This window comes from Brachycentrus maculatus, unplaced genomic scaffold, assembly GCF_059751285.1.
Source record: "Brachycentrus maculatus isolate JH-2025_06_01 unplaced genomic scaffold, ASM5975128v1 h1tg000032l, whole genome shotgun sequence".
Classification (NCBI taxonomy): Eukaryota; Metazoa; Arthropoda; class Insecta; order Trichoptera; family Brachycentridae; genus Brachycentrus; species Brachycentrus maculatus.
Genome location: NW_028280786.1, coordinates 1,200,632 through 1,219,008, shown reverse-complemented (window position 1 = coordinate 1,219,008; position 18,377 = coordinate 1,200,632). Strand labels below are relative to the sequence as shown.

At 31.2% G+C, this 18,377-nt stretch overlaps 1 protein-coding gene across 1 annotated transcript in view; it reads left to right on the top strand.

Annotated features, from left to right (window-relative positions):
* The window catches only part of LOC148312808 (putative ATP-dependent DNA helicase HFM1), a 46,311-nt gene extending 27,934 nt beyond the window's left edge, over positions 1-18,377 (top strand). Inside the window, exons 13-22 of the mRNA XM_088273391.1 lie at positions 8,100-8,328; positions 11,079-11,221; positions 11,981-12,171; positions 12,727-12,824; positions 13,365-13,600; positions 14,403-14,629; positions 14,811-14,917; positions 15,055-15,446; positions 15,520-17,004; positions 18,357-18,377. Of these exons, the coding sequence (XP_088129517.1) occupies positions 8,100-8,328; positions 11,079-11,221; positions 11,981-12,171; positions 12,727-12,824; positions 13,365-13,600; positions 14,403-14,629; positions 14,811-14,917; positions 15,055-15,446; positions 15,520-17,004; positions 18,357-18,377 (3,129 nt within the window). The remainder of the gene's footprint in view (positions 1-8,099; positions 8,329-11,078; positions 11,222-11,980; positions 12,172-12,726; positions 12,825-13,364; positions 13,601-14,402; positions 14,630-14,810; positions 14,918-15,054; positions 15,447-15,519; positions 17,005-18,356) is intronic.

The window sequence follows — 18,377 nt, the reverse complement described above, 5'->3', positions numbered from 1 at the left end:
AATATTGAAGGTTGTTAATGAGCACTTCATCACATAGCATAATAAAATATAATTATGATTTACCAATGTCTAAAATATACACACTATATATTTTCGGTTTTATTGTTATATCGTACAGCAATAACAAGTAACTCAATCAATCATCCATCGCGATTGTAAATTAATAATTAAAAGGCCATTCTACTTTTCAGTTTTTTTATATTTATGTGCGATAATAACGTCTTTATTTGATAATCAATGATCACGTCGCTCAACGCTTGGATTAGATCATTATCACTTATCTGTTTGGCGATGAAAAAATTGGGAAAATCAAGAAGTGCGTATGTTTTGTGTACGTTTTATATACAAGTCTGATTCTACGTAACCATGAGCTTTGGATACTAGGCTCAAGAACGTATACGTTAGTATATACTGGTATATTATTTAATTAATTTCAGCACGATATATCAAGATTTTTTTCAATGTCTGACCAGTATTTTATGAAAAATATCGTTTTACAATACTTTCTGAAAAAACCAAGCGTATACGATAGCTGTATGGAAAAAAAATAGAAAGGAAAATTACAAAACCATGACGCGTGGGATAACGGGAATATGCATTTTGTCTTTTCTGACCAGCAGACACGGTGCTCAGCAGATTATATTCATTCAGACCCTCATCCGCACCCCAATGGTTCATAGGGCACTGCATCATATAAACGCAGTGTTATCTTGATTTTTAACACATGAAGGAAAGGTGATCAGACCTTCGCTTCAGGTACCAGTCCAGGGTAATATTGAATAAATATTTGAGTGAAAAAATCACTTATATTTATTTAACCGCCCCCTGGGAATCAAACCCGGGACCTCCAGAACGGTAGCCGAGCGTGATGACCACTACACTACGGAGGCGGACAAAATATGTACCTTTAAATACAAAAATATGTTTCCAAATATTTTATTTATAAAAAACTCTTTACCCGACCCGGAATCTGATCCGTGACCTAACGGGATGTTTTTTGTTATTTTATACTGCATTTATAATTGATGATGTATTTTGCGCGGTATTAACGTTTTATTCAAGAAATTAACAATTATGATTGTCGTTTTATTGTATAATTTTCCGGTAATCATTTTGTATAAAATTCAAATATTACGCAATCAAAGCTCAAAAGTTCTATTACTTTTATTTATAATTTTAATATTTTATATTCGATTATGATTCAAGTAGTAACTGACTATACGCAGATATAAGCAACGCGTAAAGAAAATACACAACCTATATATATATATAGTAGTAGTATTTGGAGGAAAGTCTCAAAACACGAAATTCATGAAAAAATAAAATATTCATGTGTATGAAGAATTCTTTGATGATGATTTCAATTGCAGTCGGAAGTCAATTGAATAACATTTGGGTTCGATTTTAAAATTTCAAATGGGAATTAAGAATAAAAATGAGTTCAGCCTACACGTTTTTTTTTCAAAATTAGTTTAAATATAAATACTTATTTATAATATCCAGCACTTAAAACCTAATACTCTCGAGTTAACTATCGGTTAGTTAGCACCGAATACGGCAAGAAACGTACAATATCGAGCAGATTAGTTGAAACAAAACTTATTTTGTTGTATTTTCGTAAAAAGTTTTGTAAAATCTTTTGTTTATTAGCTATATCACAAATTGATATTTAATATGATCTCATTTAGGCTCAATCAAAGATTTTACTCTTCTTGGCATATATTATATAAGGGTTTGGCACGTGGATGCCATTTTTTCAAAATGAGCTTTTCCACCGTAGCGCAATCAATTTTAGAGAGCCGATCCTTACAGATTACCGATAGATTTTCAATTAGGTTTACGTCTGGCAAAATTTTTGACCAGTCCAACACAGTTAATTGTTTTTGTGTGAAAATTTTCAATTTTTTTTTTTGGATTTGTGGCAGGGGGTTAAATCCTGCTGAAATATTCCATTTCCATTCCATGCCCTTCGTTTTTGTATCTCTGGTAGTATCTTTTCCAGTAGAATTGGGTGATACTTCTCGCTATTCATCATTTCAGTCACTGAAATAAGCAGCCCTGGTCCATAATACGAGGAACACCCCCAAAACATTTTTTTAGAGGGTGTTGTAAATACGAAAAAAAAGTTTTGTTTCAATTAATCTGATCGAAGTATCGATTTGTTAGCGCGGGCGATCGTACGCATTAAGTCTGGTTTAGACAAGCCATCATTGTACAGTAATGATGGCTTGTCTAAACCAGACTTAATGCGTACGATCGCCCGCGCTAACAAATCTCTGCTTCTTTTCCTTACCCCTTCCGCTGTTGCTAGAATTATCACTATTGATAATTTTAATTGCACCATTCCGTGTAGTGCGATTATTTTCGTAAAGCCTTTTGCGGATGTACCGAGTCGGGCCACGCGGGCAGATGTCAAGGCTGTGTAATGCTCAAGGCCCGCGCTAATTAGTTGCCCAAATACAAAAGGAATGAAAAGCATGGGAAAACGATCCCGAATTATGGATGTGCGACATCAAGTTCTAAGAAAAAGCAACATGCTTCTTAATATGTGTATGTCGTAATTTAAAATTAACTAATAAATACGTCACATTATATTTTAACGTAATTGTGTTTGTTAATGAAATATATTATCTTCTCACATCTTAATAATCTTCTTCTTCGACCCTTATTCATACCTAACAGTGCATAACATCACACATCCATACAGTGTTTGTTATCTTGCTCGTTAATTATGAAGGCAAAGTGATCAGTCCTGCTCTTCAGGTACAAACCCGGGATGGTTTAAATTATCTGGAAATGCTAAAGTACTAAAATATATCACTTTGACTCCCCTGGGAATCGAACTCAGGACCTCCAACACTATAACCTAACGCGCTTACCACTGTAGTACGGAGAGGACATTACTGAATTAGACGTCTAAATATAGAAACAAGACAACGTCGCCAAATTAATAGATATATGGTATGTAGAGCTTTTATTTCTAAAACCAAATACCAAAAAAATCACTAGCCACATTACTTTTTTACGACACAATTTTGTTAAAACAGCGCCCTGAAGAAGGCCCCTCAAGGAAGGTAATAATTTTACTCATGTTAGCCATGGTCATTGAAATATACTTTTTTTTCAAATGTTCGTGTTTTATAAATTTGTTAAAATTGAGATAAAATTATTTCATGGAACAAAAATGCAATAACATTTACCTATCAAACATGTTTTCCAAAGGTTTTTTTGGAAAACTTCACAATTGTGTTACATAAGAAAAATAAACAACAATTTCAACCTAATTTAAAAAAAAAAAAACATAATCAACCTCACAATAGTATTAGGTGTTTACTAAGTATAGAATATTTATGATCTCATGTCATTGCAAATCATTTTATAAATAAAATCTTCCGAACAAAGAAAATTTAATTAATAGTACCTTAATTACATTTTTCATAATTTGTTGTTCCGTACAAAATAATAGTAGTTAACATTCGCACATTGTAAATTTTAACCGGTCAAAATTCAAACTCTAATTTTCAAATATTTTCTTTTACCACAAGAAAAAAAATAACAGTGCAATAAATTTTATTTTATTTCATTAATTGATGTTTGAAAATGATGCGGAATGCATCGAAACACGTCGGCTGTCCAAACTTAAACCAATTCATTTTAGGACTAAATGGATTCTACTTAAAATGTCCCTTACTGTGTTTTGAGTTTGGACAGCCGCCGTGTCACAGTAGATTTTAAGAAATAGTGGTATTTACTAAGTAAAGCTTTTTTTTTTTTTTAATTCATAGTATTTAGAGATGTCTATTTTAGAATCGATAATAACTACTTTGGCGTGATATTTTACATTACAAAACAGTCAATTGTCAGGTAGGTAAGTGATATGTTTAACTAGTGACAACCGAGATGCTAGAGTGACTTGTTTATCGGTTCTCCTGGTGGATTTAGCAAATTGGCCGGTTGCGAAATAGGCCATTGTAATCGACTAATGGTATCATTATATGAGGCAAAACAATATTATTGGTGTGTGTTTTCTATTTTCCAGCGCAGGCACAGTTGCGACACTTGCCCTTTGCGCGAACATTAGGTTAAGGCCGCTTTTCTGTTTTCACCCCACCGCCACCGCCGAGAAAATTGTTCACGTTTCATCACCGTTTCCCGCCAACAGCGCTCTTTGTAATGTCAACACAGCGCAGAATTCAATGCATATCTTAGCCATGGTGATTAGAATGTCTAAGAATAGCATTAACGAATAGACAACTACCTGCTTAATATATCAACAATCAGTACCCAATCAATATATTTATATGTATTTATATGTATATATATATATATATATATATATATATATATATATATATATATATATATATATATATATATATATATATATATATATATATATATATATATATATATATATATATATATATATATATATATATATATATATATATATATATATATATATATATATATATATATATATATATATATATATATATATATATATATATATATATATATATATATATATATATATATATATATATATATATATATATATATATATATATATATATATATATATATATATATATATATATATATACATTATAGTGTAATGGTCTAGCACGTTCGGCTACCGTTCTGGAGGTCCCGGGTTCGATTCCCAAGGGGGGTTAAATAAATATAAGTGATTTTTTCACTGTCATATTTATTCAATACTACCCTGGACTGGTGCCTGAAGCGGGGGGCTGATCACCTTTCCTTCATGTGTAAAACGATCAAGATAACACTGCGTTTATATGACGCAGTGCCCTATGCACCATTGGGGTGCGGATAAGGGCTTTATATATATATATATATATATATATATATATATATATATATATATATATATATATATATATATATATATATATATATATATATATATATATATATATATATATATATATATATATATATAAGCTTGGCACGTTTGTTATAATTCTTCTTAGTGTATACACGGAATCACAAAGAAATAATATTTTCCAGATTTTAGGAGAAAAAAATAGAAAAAAAATAATTTAAATGAACTCCTTCATTATTCTGAAATGCAGTGTTTCGCTCGTATAGTTCAGTTTGTTCTTATTGTTTATTATTATATTGACTTCAGAATACTCACAATTTTGATTGTATATATATATTTTTTTAATGTATCCCTGTTTAATTAGACATGGATTTAATTACTATGCAAAAAAATATGAAAACTTTACCAAAACTTATAATATTAATGTTATATTAAATATTTAACAATTTTTTAATACTTCATAAAAAAAGTTAAAATTTTAAATGTCTTTACTGAATGTATTAATATCATAAGTATCCATTGAAATGGCTGCACACATTTTTTTAAATTATCAAACAAAAACGTTTAAATAATAAACACACCATAAACAACAGTCAGACGGAGTATTAAGAGAATAATGGCAAAATGCCACATATCGTGTTTTGTCGAATAACTATCTTATAACTGACCGTTCAAGCGATATCTTTTAGTTGATTATAGTTATTATAAATAAATTATCTTCTAAAATAATCCTACGTACTTATATAAAATGAAGAGTTTAAATTTTTAGCCCACCATTTGATATTTATTTATACATACTTATGTACTTAAATTAAATGGTCTTTTAATCTCTTTGCAAAAGATGTTAGGGGTTTTTATTTCTTGGTTTGCTATGTAATTTATTGTTTATACTAATTGCCCTAATTTGGCCGTTAGCAAAAATCCATCATTCGTGTTTTATTTGTTAATTTAATCGATAATAATTAAATTTTATAACAGCGTAAATTAACTTTTTTTCTAGTTTGCCGTTCATTATTATTATTATCATAACTTTTATTATTTATTATTATTAGCTTATTTATAAAAGGTGACTAAAAATCATTTTGGCCGAAACAAAACTAAATCCCACATACTGTGAAAAAACAAATATGATAATTTATAACGAGGTCCGGGTGATGGCCAATGATACTATTCATATTCTTTTCATCGTATTAAATATATATATTTTTTTAATTATTGTATTAACGTAACCCTTGCCCTGTCTTAATTTATTTATCCAATTCAGTGCCCAATGCATCATTATCAGTAAAAAAAGGATGATAACCTTTGTTTTGTATCATTATCGATCTGCTATTTATTATCAAAAGGTTTTATTTTATATTTTAATTGAAGACCTTGGGACAAAAACCAAACACGTCGCAAAACTCTTTTTTTCAGAATACTAAAAATCAAACATCTTTTTTTTAATAAATAGAGCAATATATTTTTCAGCTTTTTGACGGACACACTATTTTTTTCAGTCTTTTCCCATCTACCTACCTCGTAATGAACATTTTTTCATTTTTTTAATAAATAAATAAATCAATATCCATTTAGTTACCAAGGAGTTTATACTATTGTAGTAATGGTGTAAAAAAAAAGCACACAGATCCAACGATCATTTTTCGATAGCGTTCAAAAATAAAAACATGTAATCTGAAAAACAAAAACGTTTTTTATTATTCTCAGATGTACGCCGCAACGTTTACTCTTATATTGTTTTAAATAAAAATTAATAAATAAATATATGTATAATATAACACCTTTGGTAAGCACCGGCTATAAGTTCTTTTTTTTAATATGTTATGTTATGTGATTAACTTATGTGTTTGTTGCACGCTTCTCACCAAAAATGATTGTATTCATTGTTTGGTTGAATATTGCAAAGATTTTTTTATTTCCCTGGCGAAAATTGCTGCGAAATTCGTCTAACAAAAGTGCATTCATTTTTGTAACTTTGTCTTTTTTACGAAATTATCTTGATTAATTAATTGTCACGTTAAACGAAATAAATTATTGCAACGCAATATCCAGTAATATAAGATAGTGAAATAATTATATATATGTAAATATATATATATATATATATATATATATATATATATATATATATATATATATATATATATATATATATATATATATATATATATATATATATTTATTTATATATATATATATATATATAAATAAATATACAATAAATATAAATATAAATATAAATATATATATAAATATAAATAAATATACGAAATAAATTATTGCAACGCAATATCCAGTAATATAAGATAGTGAAATAATTATATATATGTAAATATATATATATATATATATATATATATATATATATATATATATATATATATATATATATATATATATATATATATATATATATATATATATATATATATATATATATATATATATATATATATATTTATTTATATATATATATATATATATATATAAATATATATATATATATATATATATAAATATATATATATATATATATATATATATATATATATATATATATATATATATATATATATATATATATATATATATATATATATATATATATATCCTCCCTCTCATATTGGTGGAGCTTACATTTCCAATACGGTAACAGATTAGAAGATGTATCCATGGGCGCCCGCAGAAAATTTTCTAGGGGGGGGGCAAAATATTTTTAGTAATGTTTTAACGTAGTTCTAATTTACTGTAACGTATTTGTATGGTGAATGAACGAACGGACAGGACGCTGTAGTAATTCACTACGGTATGCCCTTCAGGGCATACTGTAGCAACATTTTTTTATGAACACATATCGTAGTCGTACAGGAAAAAGTGACCAACTAACAAAACGTAAAATGTTCAGGAGGGCCATTTAAGTCACTTTTGCTTGGCAAGAAAATAAACATCAATGCAGTTAGTCATTTTTAACAAGTCAATATATTATACTTTCAAGCTTAAAATCGCTTTAGGATTTTTTCAGCTAATATAGTTACAAGCTAGTAAGATATGAAATAGTCAATGATCACGTTTTTGTAAAAAATGCACTTGGTCACTTTCTCCTGTATGACTACGATATATAAGTAACATTATTTGGCTATCTTCAATCAATCCATTCCCCCCCCCCTGCGGGTGCCCATGGATGTATCTGCCTTTAAAAAAAAGTACCCGATAAATAGGTACTTTCGTCTATAGCCTATCCCGTTCTCAGGAGCGGTACAGCCGGCTGTGCGGCGGGCGGCGCGCCGTGGAGAGCGCGCTGCACCGACACCTGGCCGAGCACCTGAACGCCGAGGCGGCGCTGGGCACGCTGGCCGACCTGCTGCTGGCCATGGACTGGATCCGCTCCACCTTCCTGTACGTGCGCGCCGTGCGCAACCCCGCGCACTACGGCTACCCGCCGCGCACGCCAAGAGACACCGTCGAGAAGAGGCTGGAGGGTGAGCAAATCCATCCAGTTCATTCGTCGTAAATCCCATTACACCACTCTGTCATACAACTATCGTTATTTCTAAATTATGATGTTTGATCAAATCGTAAGTGTGTGTTATGTTTGTATAATTAATGATTGGAGTTGCAACCGAACAGTTAGGGCGTTTGTCCACTACACGGAATTACACAGAATTTTACCGTCCGGCACGTCAGTTAGCATTTTAAAACGACGATTGGCTTGGATTGGCTTGTGATTTTGTCTATCTTTTTTCAGATTGGTGCTCTTGTTCGGTGCGTGAACACGTTGCGCGTAAATTCGATCACGCTAAACTGTCGTAGTCGCTTTCATTTTTCAAAACCGGACTGCCGGACGGTCAAATTCCGGGTAGTGGACATCCGCCACTACCGCTAAACAGTTAACACGCAAGTGTTCACTCTCCGTATTTTTTTTTTGCTTATTCCACGTTTTTGGTGGTTTTTTTATAGTTGTATTTAAGCAATATGAATTTATTTATTTTTAATTTTTGTGCGCTTCCGATGGTGTTTTTCTTTTTTATATACATGTTATACTTTTTGGGATAAATCAGGATTTTTTTTTTGTGCCTAAAAAATTAGTTTTTTGTGAACGCCGCCCTTATGGTAGTATTTTTCCTGTTCCTAACACAGATTAAAATAAAATTATTTTAGTAATTTATACGACACCATCGTATCTAGAGGATACTGATTTTTTATGGAAATAAGAAATTTAGGGTTTTTACGCAGAGATAAATTATTATTTTCAATATTTTTACGTCATTTAGTAACAAAAGTTTATTTTAATTTTATAATATGAACATAAACGATTTATTTTTATTTCCCAAAATTTGATTGGAAAAATCTAAAGTAGCGCAGGCATGGTGATACGCAGGAATTTTTAAAAGCTATTGCACAAATCCGTTTTCTCAACATAACAAGTACTTTTCTATACCATTCTAGGGTTAAACTTGCGACCTTTGAGCCAGTTAAAGGCTAATGCGCGTCCACTAATGTAATGTAATGTGTTTAATTTGTTGTGGATATCACTTTCACTCTCTTTACGGGTCACGGTCTGGATCATGAAATATTTCTCAGATTTATGGACAACTCACGAGAGGCAATTATGTACTAAAATGTCGGTGCCGTAATTAATTGTTAGGGATTTCGACATTGTAATATCATCACTCGCAATTTTAATTGAACGAGGCACCCATCCATAAAGTAATTTGATCATCTTCAAATACACAAAGGTCAAAAATAATGATTGATGACTACGCACGATTCAATATAGTATTGTACCTGTTTTAATCATATATTAAGGTTACATTGTACAATTTACACATCAACAAATATGTCGAATCCATAAATGAGAAATCTGTTTTTTTATTTATTTTTTGCATAAGGTTTAATTTTTCTACCTGCTTAAAAACTTACACACAACATCTTGGCAGGTTTTAATTATTATTATTTTTCACATCACGTCTTAATAACATTGAGTTGGCTGAATTTTAAACAGGTATCATTTAAAAAATGGTCAGTGTTAGTACTTTATTTCTGCTTACGAAAACCTTCATATTAAGGTTTTCGTAAGCAGAAATAAAGTAATAAACAGGTAAATCGTGGGTCAGATTTAATAAATTTGGAGAAGCTGTTAAATGCGTTGTAGCGGGTACACCGAGTTGAAGAAACGAGCGGAGGATAGAGATGGGTGAAGACTGACCATGGATGAAAGAAAGCTTGCTTATCGCATAGATTGTGACGCGCGAAGAAGACAAATCCGTTATTTTTCTAATTAATTCCACAGCTTTCCGAATTTATATAAAAAACAAAAGTACATAGTTACTCGACGACACTAGAAATTCGCCCTTGTTTATACAAGTGTTACGTACTCGTAAAGGATATATCGCGGTGTCAAATACAAGTGCTATATTAGCAACAACAAAAAAATGTATAAGAATATGAACAATAATACAAATAAGTCTACTACCGGATTAAGATTTTATTGCTGATGATCAATTTTATAATCGTGTTGACCAACTAGTGACTATTCCTTTTTTATTCTTCTTCTTCCTTTTTATATAGGACTATGTCCTGTCACTCTCCGGTCCGCTCCTGGGAGGTGAAAGACCAGCTATCTATCTATCCATCGTTTAGGTGGTCTTCCTGGGTGTCTGCTACCTCTTATGCTGCTGTCCGCTACTGTCCTCACCACTCGATTCGAACTCACTCTTTCAACACTATTTCTCCAGAAACGTCTTCTTTCTCTTCCCTATCGCACGTATATAGCAGATTTGTCTTATTTCAGAGTTATTGGGTAATATATCCAAAATAAAACAAGGTTTGTGTTGGATTGAATTCTACATTTATTTATGTATATCTTAATACGTGACGCGTTTCGTCTTCTTAGGACATTATCAAAACACATGAGTGTTTTGAAAACACAAACCTTGTATTATTTTGGATATATTACCCAACAATTCAATATGGAATTCTACCAACTGTCTGCAGTTACAATAAATAATTTCAGAGTTTTTCACTCTCGCGAAGTGTTAGGCCTGCAATGGATCGTAGAGTCTTCATTTCGGAACTATTCTATTTAATACGCATAAATATTGACTTAAGTTAAGGTGTGTTTACTTGCTGATAAAACTATGCACCATTGGACGTGGATAAGGGTTAGAGAGAGAGGATATTTTTAATGGATTATAATTTTTTATATAAAAACTTTTTTTTTATTATTCAGAACTTTGCCTAAAGAATGTAAATGCGTTGGCAAGAGCAGGATTGCTGACTATGAACTCCGACACTGCCATTACTTCCACGGAAGCGGGGATACTCATGGCGACTTATTGTTTGGACTTCGAGACTATGAAACTCATTCTTAAGGCAAGATAATAAAATAAAAAGATTTTTTTACATTATAAATATAAGTCCCAGGTTCGATTCCCAGAGGGGGTCAAATAAATTAATATCCAGATCAATTAATACTAATATTCATTTAATATTACCATGGACTGGTACCTGAAGCGGAGGGCTGATCACTTTTCCTTCATGTGTTAACTATCAATATAACACTGCGTTTCTATGATGCAGTGCCCTATGCACCATCGGGTGCAGATAAGGGATAAGAAGATACAAAATTTATCAGTGTACAAATAAGGGGTTCATACTAATATAATCAATTTAGCTCATCCATAAGTAGACTAGTGCAAATTTTTTTTTTTTTTTAAATGTGAAAATACCGGTAGATAATTTTTTTCTGTAAAAAAATTACCACACAGGCGCCGTAGCGTAGTTGGGTTGACGCTCGACTGCGAAACTGACGTCGCAAAATAAATTCAAGATTGATTTATTTTCAATTGGTCTGGGTGTTTGTGGCGTGTTTTTCACATTTACCTTCCCTATCCTTACTGTCCTACCTGCAGACATGCCTCTAAAAGTAGAGGCTTTGCTTGTCATTCCTTGAAATAAAATAAACCGCAAATATTTCTGCCCAGTTCTACAAACAGATTAACTATATTCTAAAAATGCCCCTAACCGATCCATATCTATATACGAACTTCAAAATAATTTCAATACGGTATCCATAATCTTATTTTTTCTGATCTTTTCCACCGCTGCACTCTTGAAATGTGCCGTACCCAGATCAAAGGTACAGAGACATTAAATGACCTTCTGTGTATTCTGAGTACCTGCCACGAGTACAGCGACATTCCTCTACGAGCTTCGGAGAAGCGCTGCCTCAACCTCCTCAACAGGAAGCCTCGAGGACAGGGACCAGTCTGTCGGTTCCCTCTGCCAGGACGAATCCAGACTAAGGACATGAAGGTCAATTGGTGAGACTTTTGAGATTCACCATGCTAGATTACATTCAGAAATTACTTTAATTTTATGTGAAACTTTATCGATATTTTGTAATTTTTTGGTATTGTTATAATTAACTTTACAGTGGAACCTCTCATAAAGAGCATAATTTGTTCCAGAATCTTAAGCAAAAGATTTCGCTAGCTAAGCAAAAGATTTTTTGTTTTTACAGGCGCGGAAGTCCCAGCTCACAAGTTAATGTCGTGAAAAAGGGACTTGCCCTTTCTTTGTAACTCATGCGAAATGTCGCTCGTTTAGGGAGCAACTCTTTCATTTATTTTTTGCTCGCTATGTGAATTATTCGTTATGGAAGGTGCTTGTTATCGGAGGTTTCACTGTTGATTAATATTATAGCTACATTTTTAAAATTATCAAAATTATTTTCTGACAAGCTATCAAGAAAATATTTATTTCCAAGACTTGGTTTGCTGGCTTCATTTTGGATAGATTTTCAGGCATTTAAATATATTTATGGATTTTATTTGTAACATTAACCATTTTCCTCTTTATTACCCTTTCCCCATCAGCCTTATTCAAGCAGTATTTGGATGTCTTCCTATTCTTGACCCTTCCCTTTCTCAAGAAGCTACTAAAGTGCTAAGAACTGGAGAACACTTATCCAAATGTAAGAAGCCTATTCTTCAGTTATTATTGTCATTTTTAATCAACGGTGCATGGACTAGTATCATATAAAAGGGGTTTTTATATCCACTTTAGAAATATGCTTTTTACTAACCAATTTACAAACATTCAAAAAATAGATCCATTCAGCTTCAATTTGTATATTTATCATTCAATATCAATAAAAAATATTTATAAATTAATATTAGTAAAAAAAAAAATTGTAGCATGTTCCATCATTTTACATCTTATCTCTGACTTAAGCTTTTATCTTTCCCATTTTCCCCTCTTTCAGTCCTTTTTCTAGATATACTTGTATAATTGGCTACAACACATACTTGTTTTCAATTGTTTCAATATGTGTATAACCTAATGTAAATGATCTATTAAATTGTTTAGTAAAATTATAAATAAAAAATCAATATTGACTGTTAGTATTTAAAAGTATTTTTGATTAATTTATTTCTTTTGAATTATCATTTTGTAACAACATTCTACTAAAATCTTCATTAAGTAGAAATATGAACACTTTGAACCATCCTAGGTATAGAAATTTACTTGACAAGACCAAGTGCAAGAGCTGAAGGCATGCCAGTTTTCCAGGCAGTTCTCGGCTCTGTGACATTGTCCAAATGTTTTGCCGCTCGCTTGTGGGAGAACAGTTGCTACATGGTGCGCCAACTGAGTGGAATTGGACCAACCTTTGCATCGCTGCTTGTTACAGCTGGCAAAACATCATTTGAAAGCATTCGACAAAGCAACCCTCGGGATATTGAACGGGTAAATATTTTTTTTTTTACTGTAATGTGGAGCCGAATTTGACAAATCAATTGTGACATTTCCACATTTGGCAGTTATGACATCTTTTATTTTTAACACTTATTTCCTTGAGAACCATTTATTTTTCTTACAATAACAGATATGTAAGAAGATGACATAGTTAATATTACATGTAAATACTCCAAAACTAACATTCATATTGTGTGTTTGTCTGTATGTATGTCTCTCCCACTCTATAATGCAAGCGCTTATATTACTATTGCATTACACAGCGCGAACGAGATGCAGATATATATTGTCATATTACGGCAGCCACCAGATCAACATAGTCCCATTTTACTATTTGATTATGTTGGGTAAGATAATATCTTTCAAATGTTGGCTGTGACTAAGTTTTGGAATGTCCATTCTAAAGCCCCAATTTTCGATGACTCGTTCAAGCATTTCAGTCAGTATGGCGCAAATGACACAAATAATGTTGGCTTCCAATGCCACAATTGAAGCTGTAAAGACTTTAGACTTTATCTATCCCCAAAGAAAAAAGTCTAGAGGTGTGATATCACACGATCTAGGCGGCAAATTCACTGGTCCAAAACGATGGATGAGTCGATCTCTTAATAGAACCATTGTTTCATGCACTTTATGGCAAGTAGCTCTATTCTGTTAGAACCAAATGTCGTCGAGATCTCGGGCTTCAATTTCAGGGACCAAATAGTCTGTTATAATTAAAATGACCCTATAAATAAGTCAATAACCCTCTAAACTGCAAAGATTCTATCAAGTGTTGTTTTATTTTACTCAGATAATGAACCGATTACCACCATCGGGTAATATTTTAAAGAAACAAGTTAGTTTACTTCCGCAATATGAACTGGATATAAAATTGGAGCCCAATAGGGTGGTAACTGTGAAATTTGCAATAAAGAATCACACCCTATTACTGAATGGCTCAACTGCAGGACAAAATCATAAAGTTTCACTGATCATCGGCGACTCGGAAAATAAAATACTTCTATTCGAGGACTTCTGGTAAAATATGCAGTTTCTCATTCAATTTGTTCATTAAAGACTGCCCGTAACACATTTTCTATATTTTTAATTGTGCTTTATATAACTTTCTTTTTAAAGCTTATAAGCTTAGCATTAGAAGCTTCATTGATTTCATGGAATTATTGATGATTGTAAAAATGTATTTTGGCCATCTTTTCAGGGATTCAACAATGATACAAACACCCAATGCTGAAATTATAAGGACAGTTGCTCCAAGGTGCTTTCTAGCTCACACAATATTTGCTCATTGTATCAGTAACACGTGGGGTGAATATTTTATTACATAAATATTTTGATTCTCAATATCTTGCCAATTTGGTAGTTTCATTTCATTAATTTTTCTTTGCACTTATATTATTTGGACTACTCATATATTTACGTTCAATTGTATAAAATATTTTCAGTTGGATTAGATGTACATTGTAGCATCAAATTAAAGAAAACATTTATCAGTGTTTTACCCGAGGCATTACGGAATAATATTCAGCAGTATGTGGGAAACAATATGAAACCTGCACAATCAAATACTTCTCAAAGAATTATACAGGAAGAAATACAGGCTCTGGATAATTTTAAGCTAATTGAAGATGATTTCATGGATGAAGAATATAATATATTTTGTGAAGAGGAATCAAACAAGAGCAATTTAAAAAATACTCCTAAAAAATCTAAAGACAAAAACACAATTTCGGCAAAGAATGAGAAAGTTATTGGAAAAAGTACAATAGAAAAAAATAATAGTTATATAAAATCAATACCTCATGTGAAAACGCTCGCCTCAGATATTTCTTTTTATGTAAGGTTTATTTTTTAATCAATGTGTTTTTACCTATTTTATGGTACATTTAATAATGTTTTTTCAATTTTAGAAGCCTTTACCAAAGAACAACCAAGAATGTGACTTAACTTTTGAAACAATCAACCAGACATCTCTATTAAAGGATATTTATGTTTCGAAGAAAACATCAAATCAATTTATGCCTGAAATTTCACAAAATTCGTATGTAATGAAAAATTCTAAAACTCGATTAAAATCACGTCCAACAGAAGAACTTTGTTTTGATAATATTTCAAGAGAATCAAACAATAAAACTGAAAAATCTATTATTCAGGGTATAACATTAGATCATGTTCCTGCTATTGATGAAATATTATATACTGACGAATGTTACGATGTCTGGCGTAAAAATTTGGAAACTCGAAAGACAAGCGATGTGACCCCCGTCATAGATCAAGTTCATTATTTACCTTCTACTAGTAACATGTTAGATTTTCCGCTTGTCCCATATATACCTAATGAAAACACACTATATAAGAAATCAGCTTACCAATCAAATGATATATTCAATGAATATGAAAGCTTAGCCCCGAGATATTTTGAAAATTTACAGATGAAACATTCTGAAGAGCTTAAGAAAAAAATATTAACGAACAATGATTATTTGCCAAAATTAAATAAAAATGATTTTGAAGTATTGAACATTTCAAAATTTGAAGAACTAGAATTCAATAATCCTCAGAAGAAAATGTCAATGATCCCAGACTATGCAGATCTTACAATAGATTTGGAAACTCCAGAATATCAAGATAAAGCACAAGTAATAAAATATAATACAACTCCAAAGGACACAAAATATCAAGACATTGTAACCACCAAATCCATTTCATTCTATAAAACCAATGCAACTCGGCTCATTTCAAATTCAACAAAGTCAAACAGTGTGTGGGATAATGATTTCAAAAATAAATATTTACAATCTGAATGTAAAAATAAGAAAACACATCATGATAATCAACTATTAGAAAATCCAAATGTTAAAATATGTAGTAATAATGCTTATATCAACCCTAAAAAAACGAGATATCAGACTAATCGTGAGTGCTCCGAAGAAAATATTAATGAAACAGTAGAAAAACAGGATAGATATTATAAACATTCTAACTCGAAATATGAACTCGAGCCTCTAAAAGATATAAAAAATAATTGTAATCAGTATATGACAGAAAATCTTACCTCTTTCTTAAGCAATACCACAGCATCAAACAATACTCCACAAACATCAAGAAAACATAATATTGGCTATAAGATGATCGAACAAAAAATCTGCTTACCCGTTAGTAAACTTCCCATACATGTACCACAGTGTTTCAATGATGATGCAGCTTTCAATGATATTCCTATGCCAGATATTACAAATCATTTTATAGATAAGTATGATTTGGACAAAGAAAATATTAATACTACAAAGCAAGAAAATGTAAAAATGGTTTTAAAGTGTAAAGATAAACCACAAATTGAAGCAATATATTCATTAGAAAATTCAGCTACTGAACCAATATTGCCAAAAAATCTGGTATCATTTAAACAATTCTATGAATTACAAGCGGTTGAAAACAACTTGTCACGGGAAATTAAGAAAGATTACTGGGTAAAGGAATATGATTTTATGGAAAATATTTCACAATACTTGAAAGAAGAGGAAGAAACTATTTCCGAATCTTTAGATTTCTTAATAACTGATGACTCTACTGCATCATGCAAACTAACAATGCCAAATTCCTCAATTAAGTCTAATATTGATAATAAGGAACTTGTGGAATACAATAAATTTGTTCAACATTCAAAAAATACTCACAAGTTAAAGTGTTCTATGAATATCATATTTCAAAAAGATACCTGCTTAGGTGTAGGAAATAATTACCAAAAACTTTATAGTATTGCATTTCACACAATTCAAAGACCATTTATAATTTATCCCAAAAGGCAAAACACTAAAAAATTCAAATGTGTAACTTGGAGAAACCCGCTAGTATTGGCAAAAAAAAATGTTGAGAGAAGTACGAAAGCCGTTATACCTTTAAATATTTTTTTTGATAAAAAGGAACACTGTGGAATTTCTTTCATTGAGACTGATTTAACAGTTGTCGACAAAAACAAACAACTGAGCCTGATTCAAACACCTCTTTTAAAAGTGATACAATCTGTGATGCCCTTACCATTGCCAGATTTACTATCTCTATACTCGGTTAATCCCATAAACAAAAAAAATGACTTCTCAAAGGCTACTTTCGAAATAAAAACAGCAAAAACTACTCTTAACCAAACATGCAGTATGATGTTGAATGGGGTAATTGAGGTTGATAAACCAACATCTACAGAAGAATTTATTGAAATGGACAATGAAAATAACCCCAATTTACAAATATGTGAAGTGAAATTCAAAGGAGGTATGAATACTCGGATAAGTACATTAAAAAATATTGCAAATGCAGCTTTAGAAAGAGAAGGTGATGAAGTAATCACTGAAAAACTAAAAACCCCGTTAAAATCAACTATACCCACTGACAAAAGTTTCAGTAAAGAAAGTTTTATTAGAGATTGGCTTGAAAATTCTCCCTTCAACTGTATTTCTGAAGATATAGAATCAGATAAAGAAGACATCTGTGAAGACAACTCATCTATGGAAAATTCACAGAAAAAAGGAACTCCCACTGTAAAAGAAACTGCAGTAGAAAAAAGGACATTCATCCCAATGATTGAATCTATACTGCAAAAAAATAAGCTGGAATTTGATTCCAAAGTTGAAGATAAAACTTACGCAGATATTTCAAGGTAAGGCCAAAATGTTGACACATTATAATTACAGAATTATCTCGAATATTTTCCATAATTTGTACTAATAATTACAATATGTTCTTTTTTTAGAGTAGACAAGTCAGACACTGA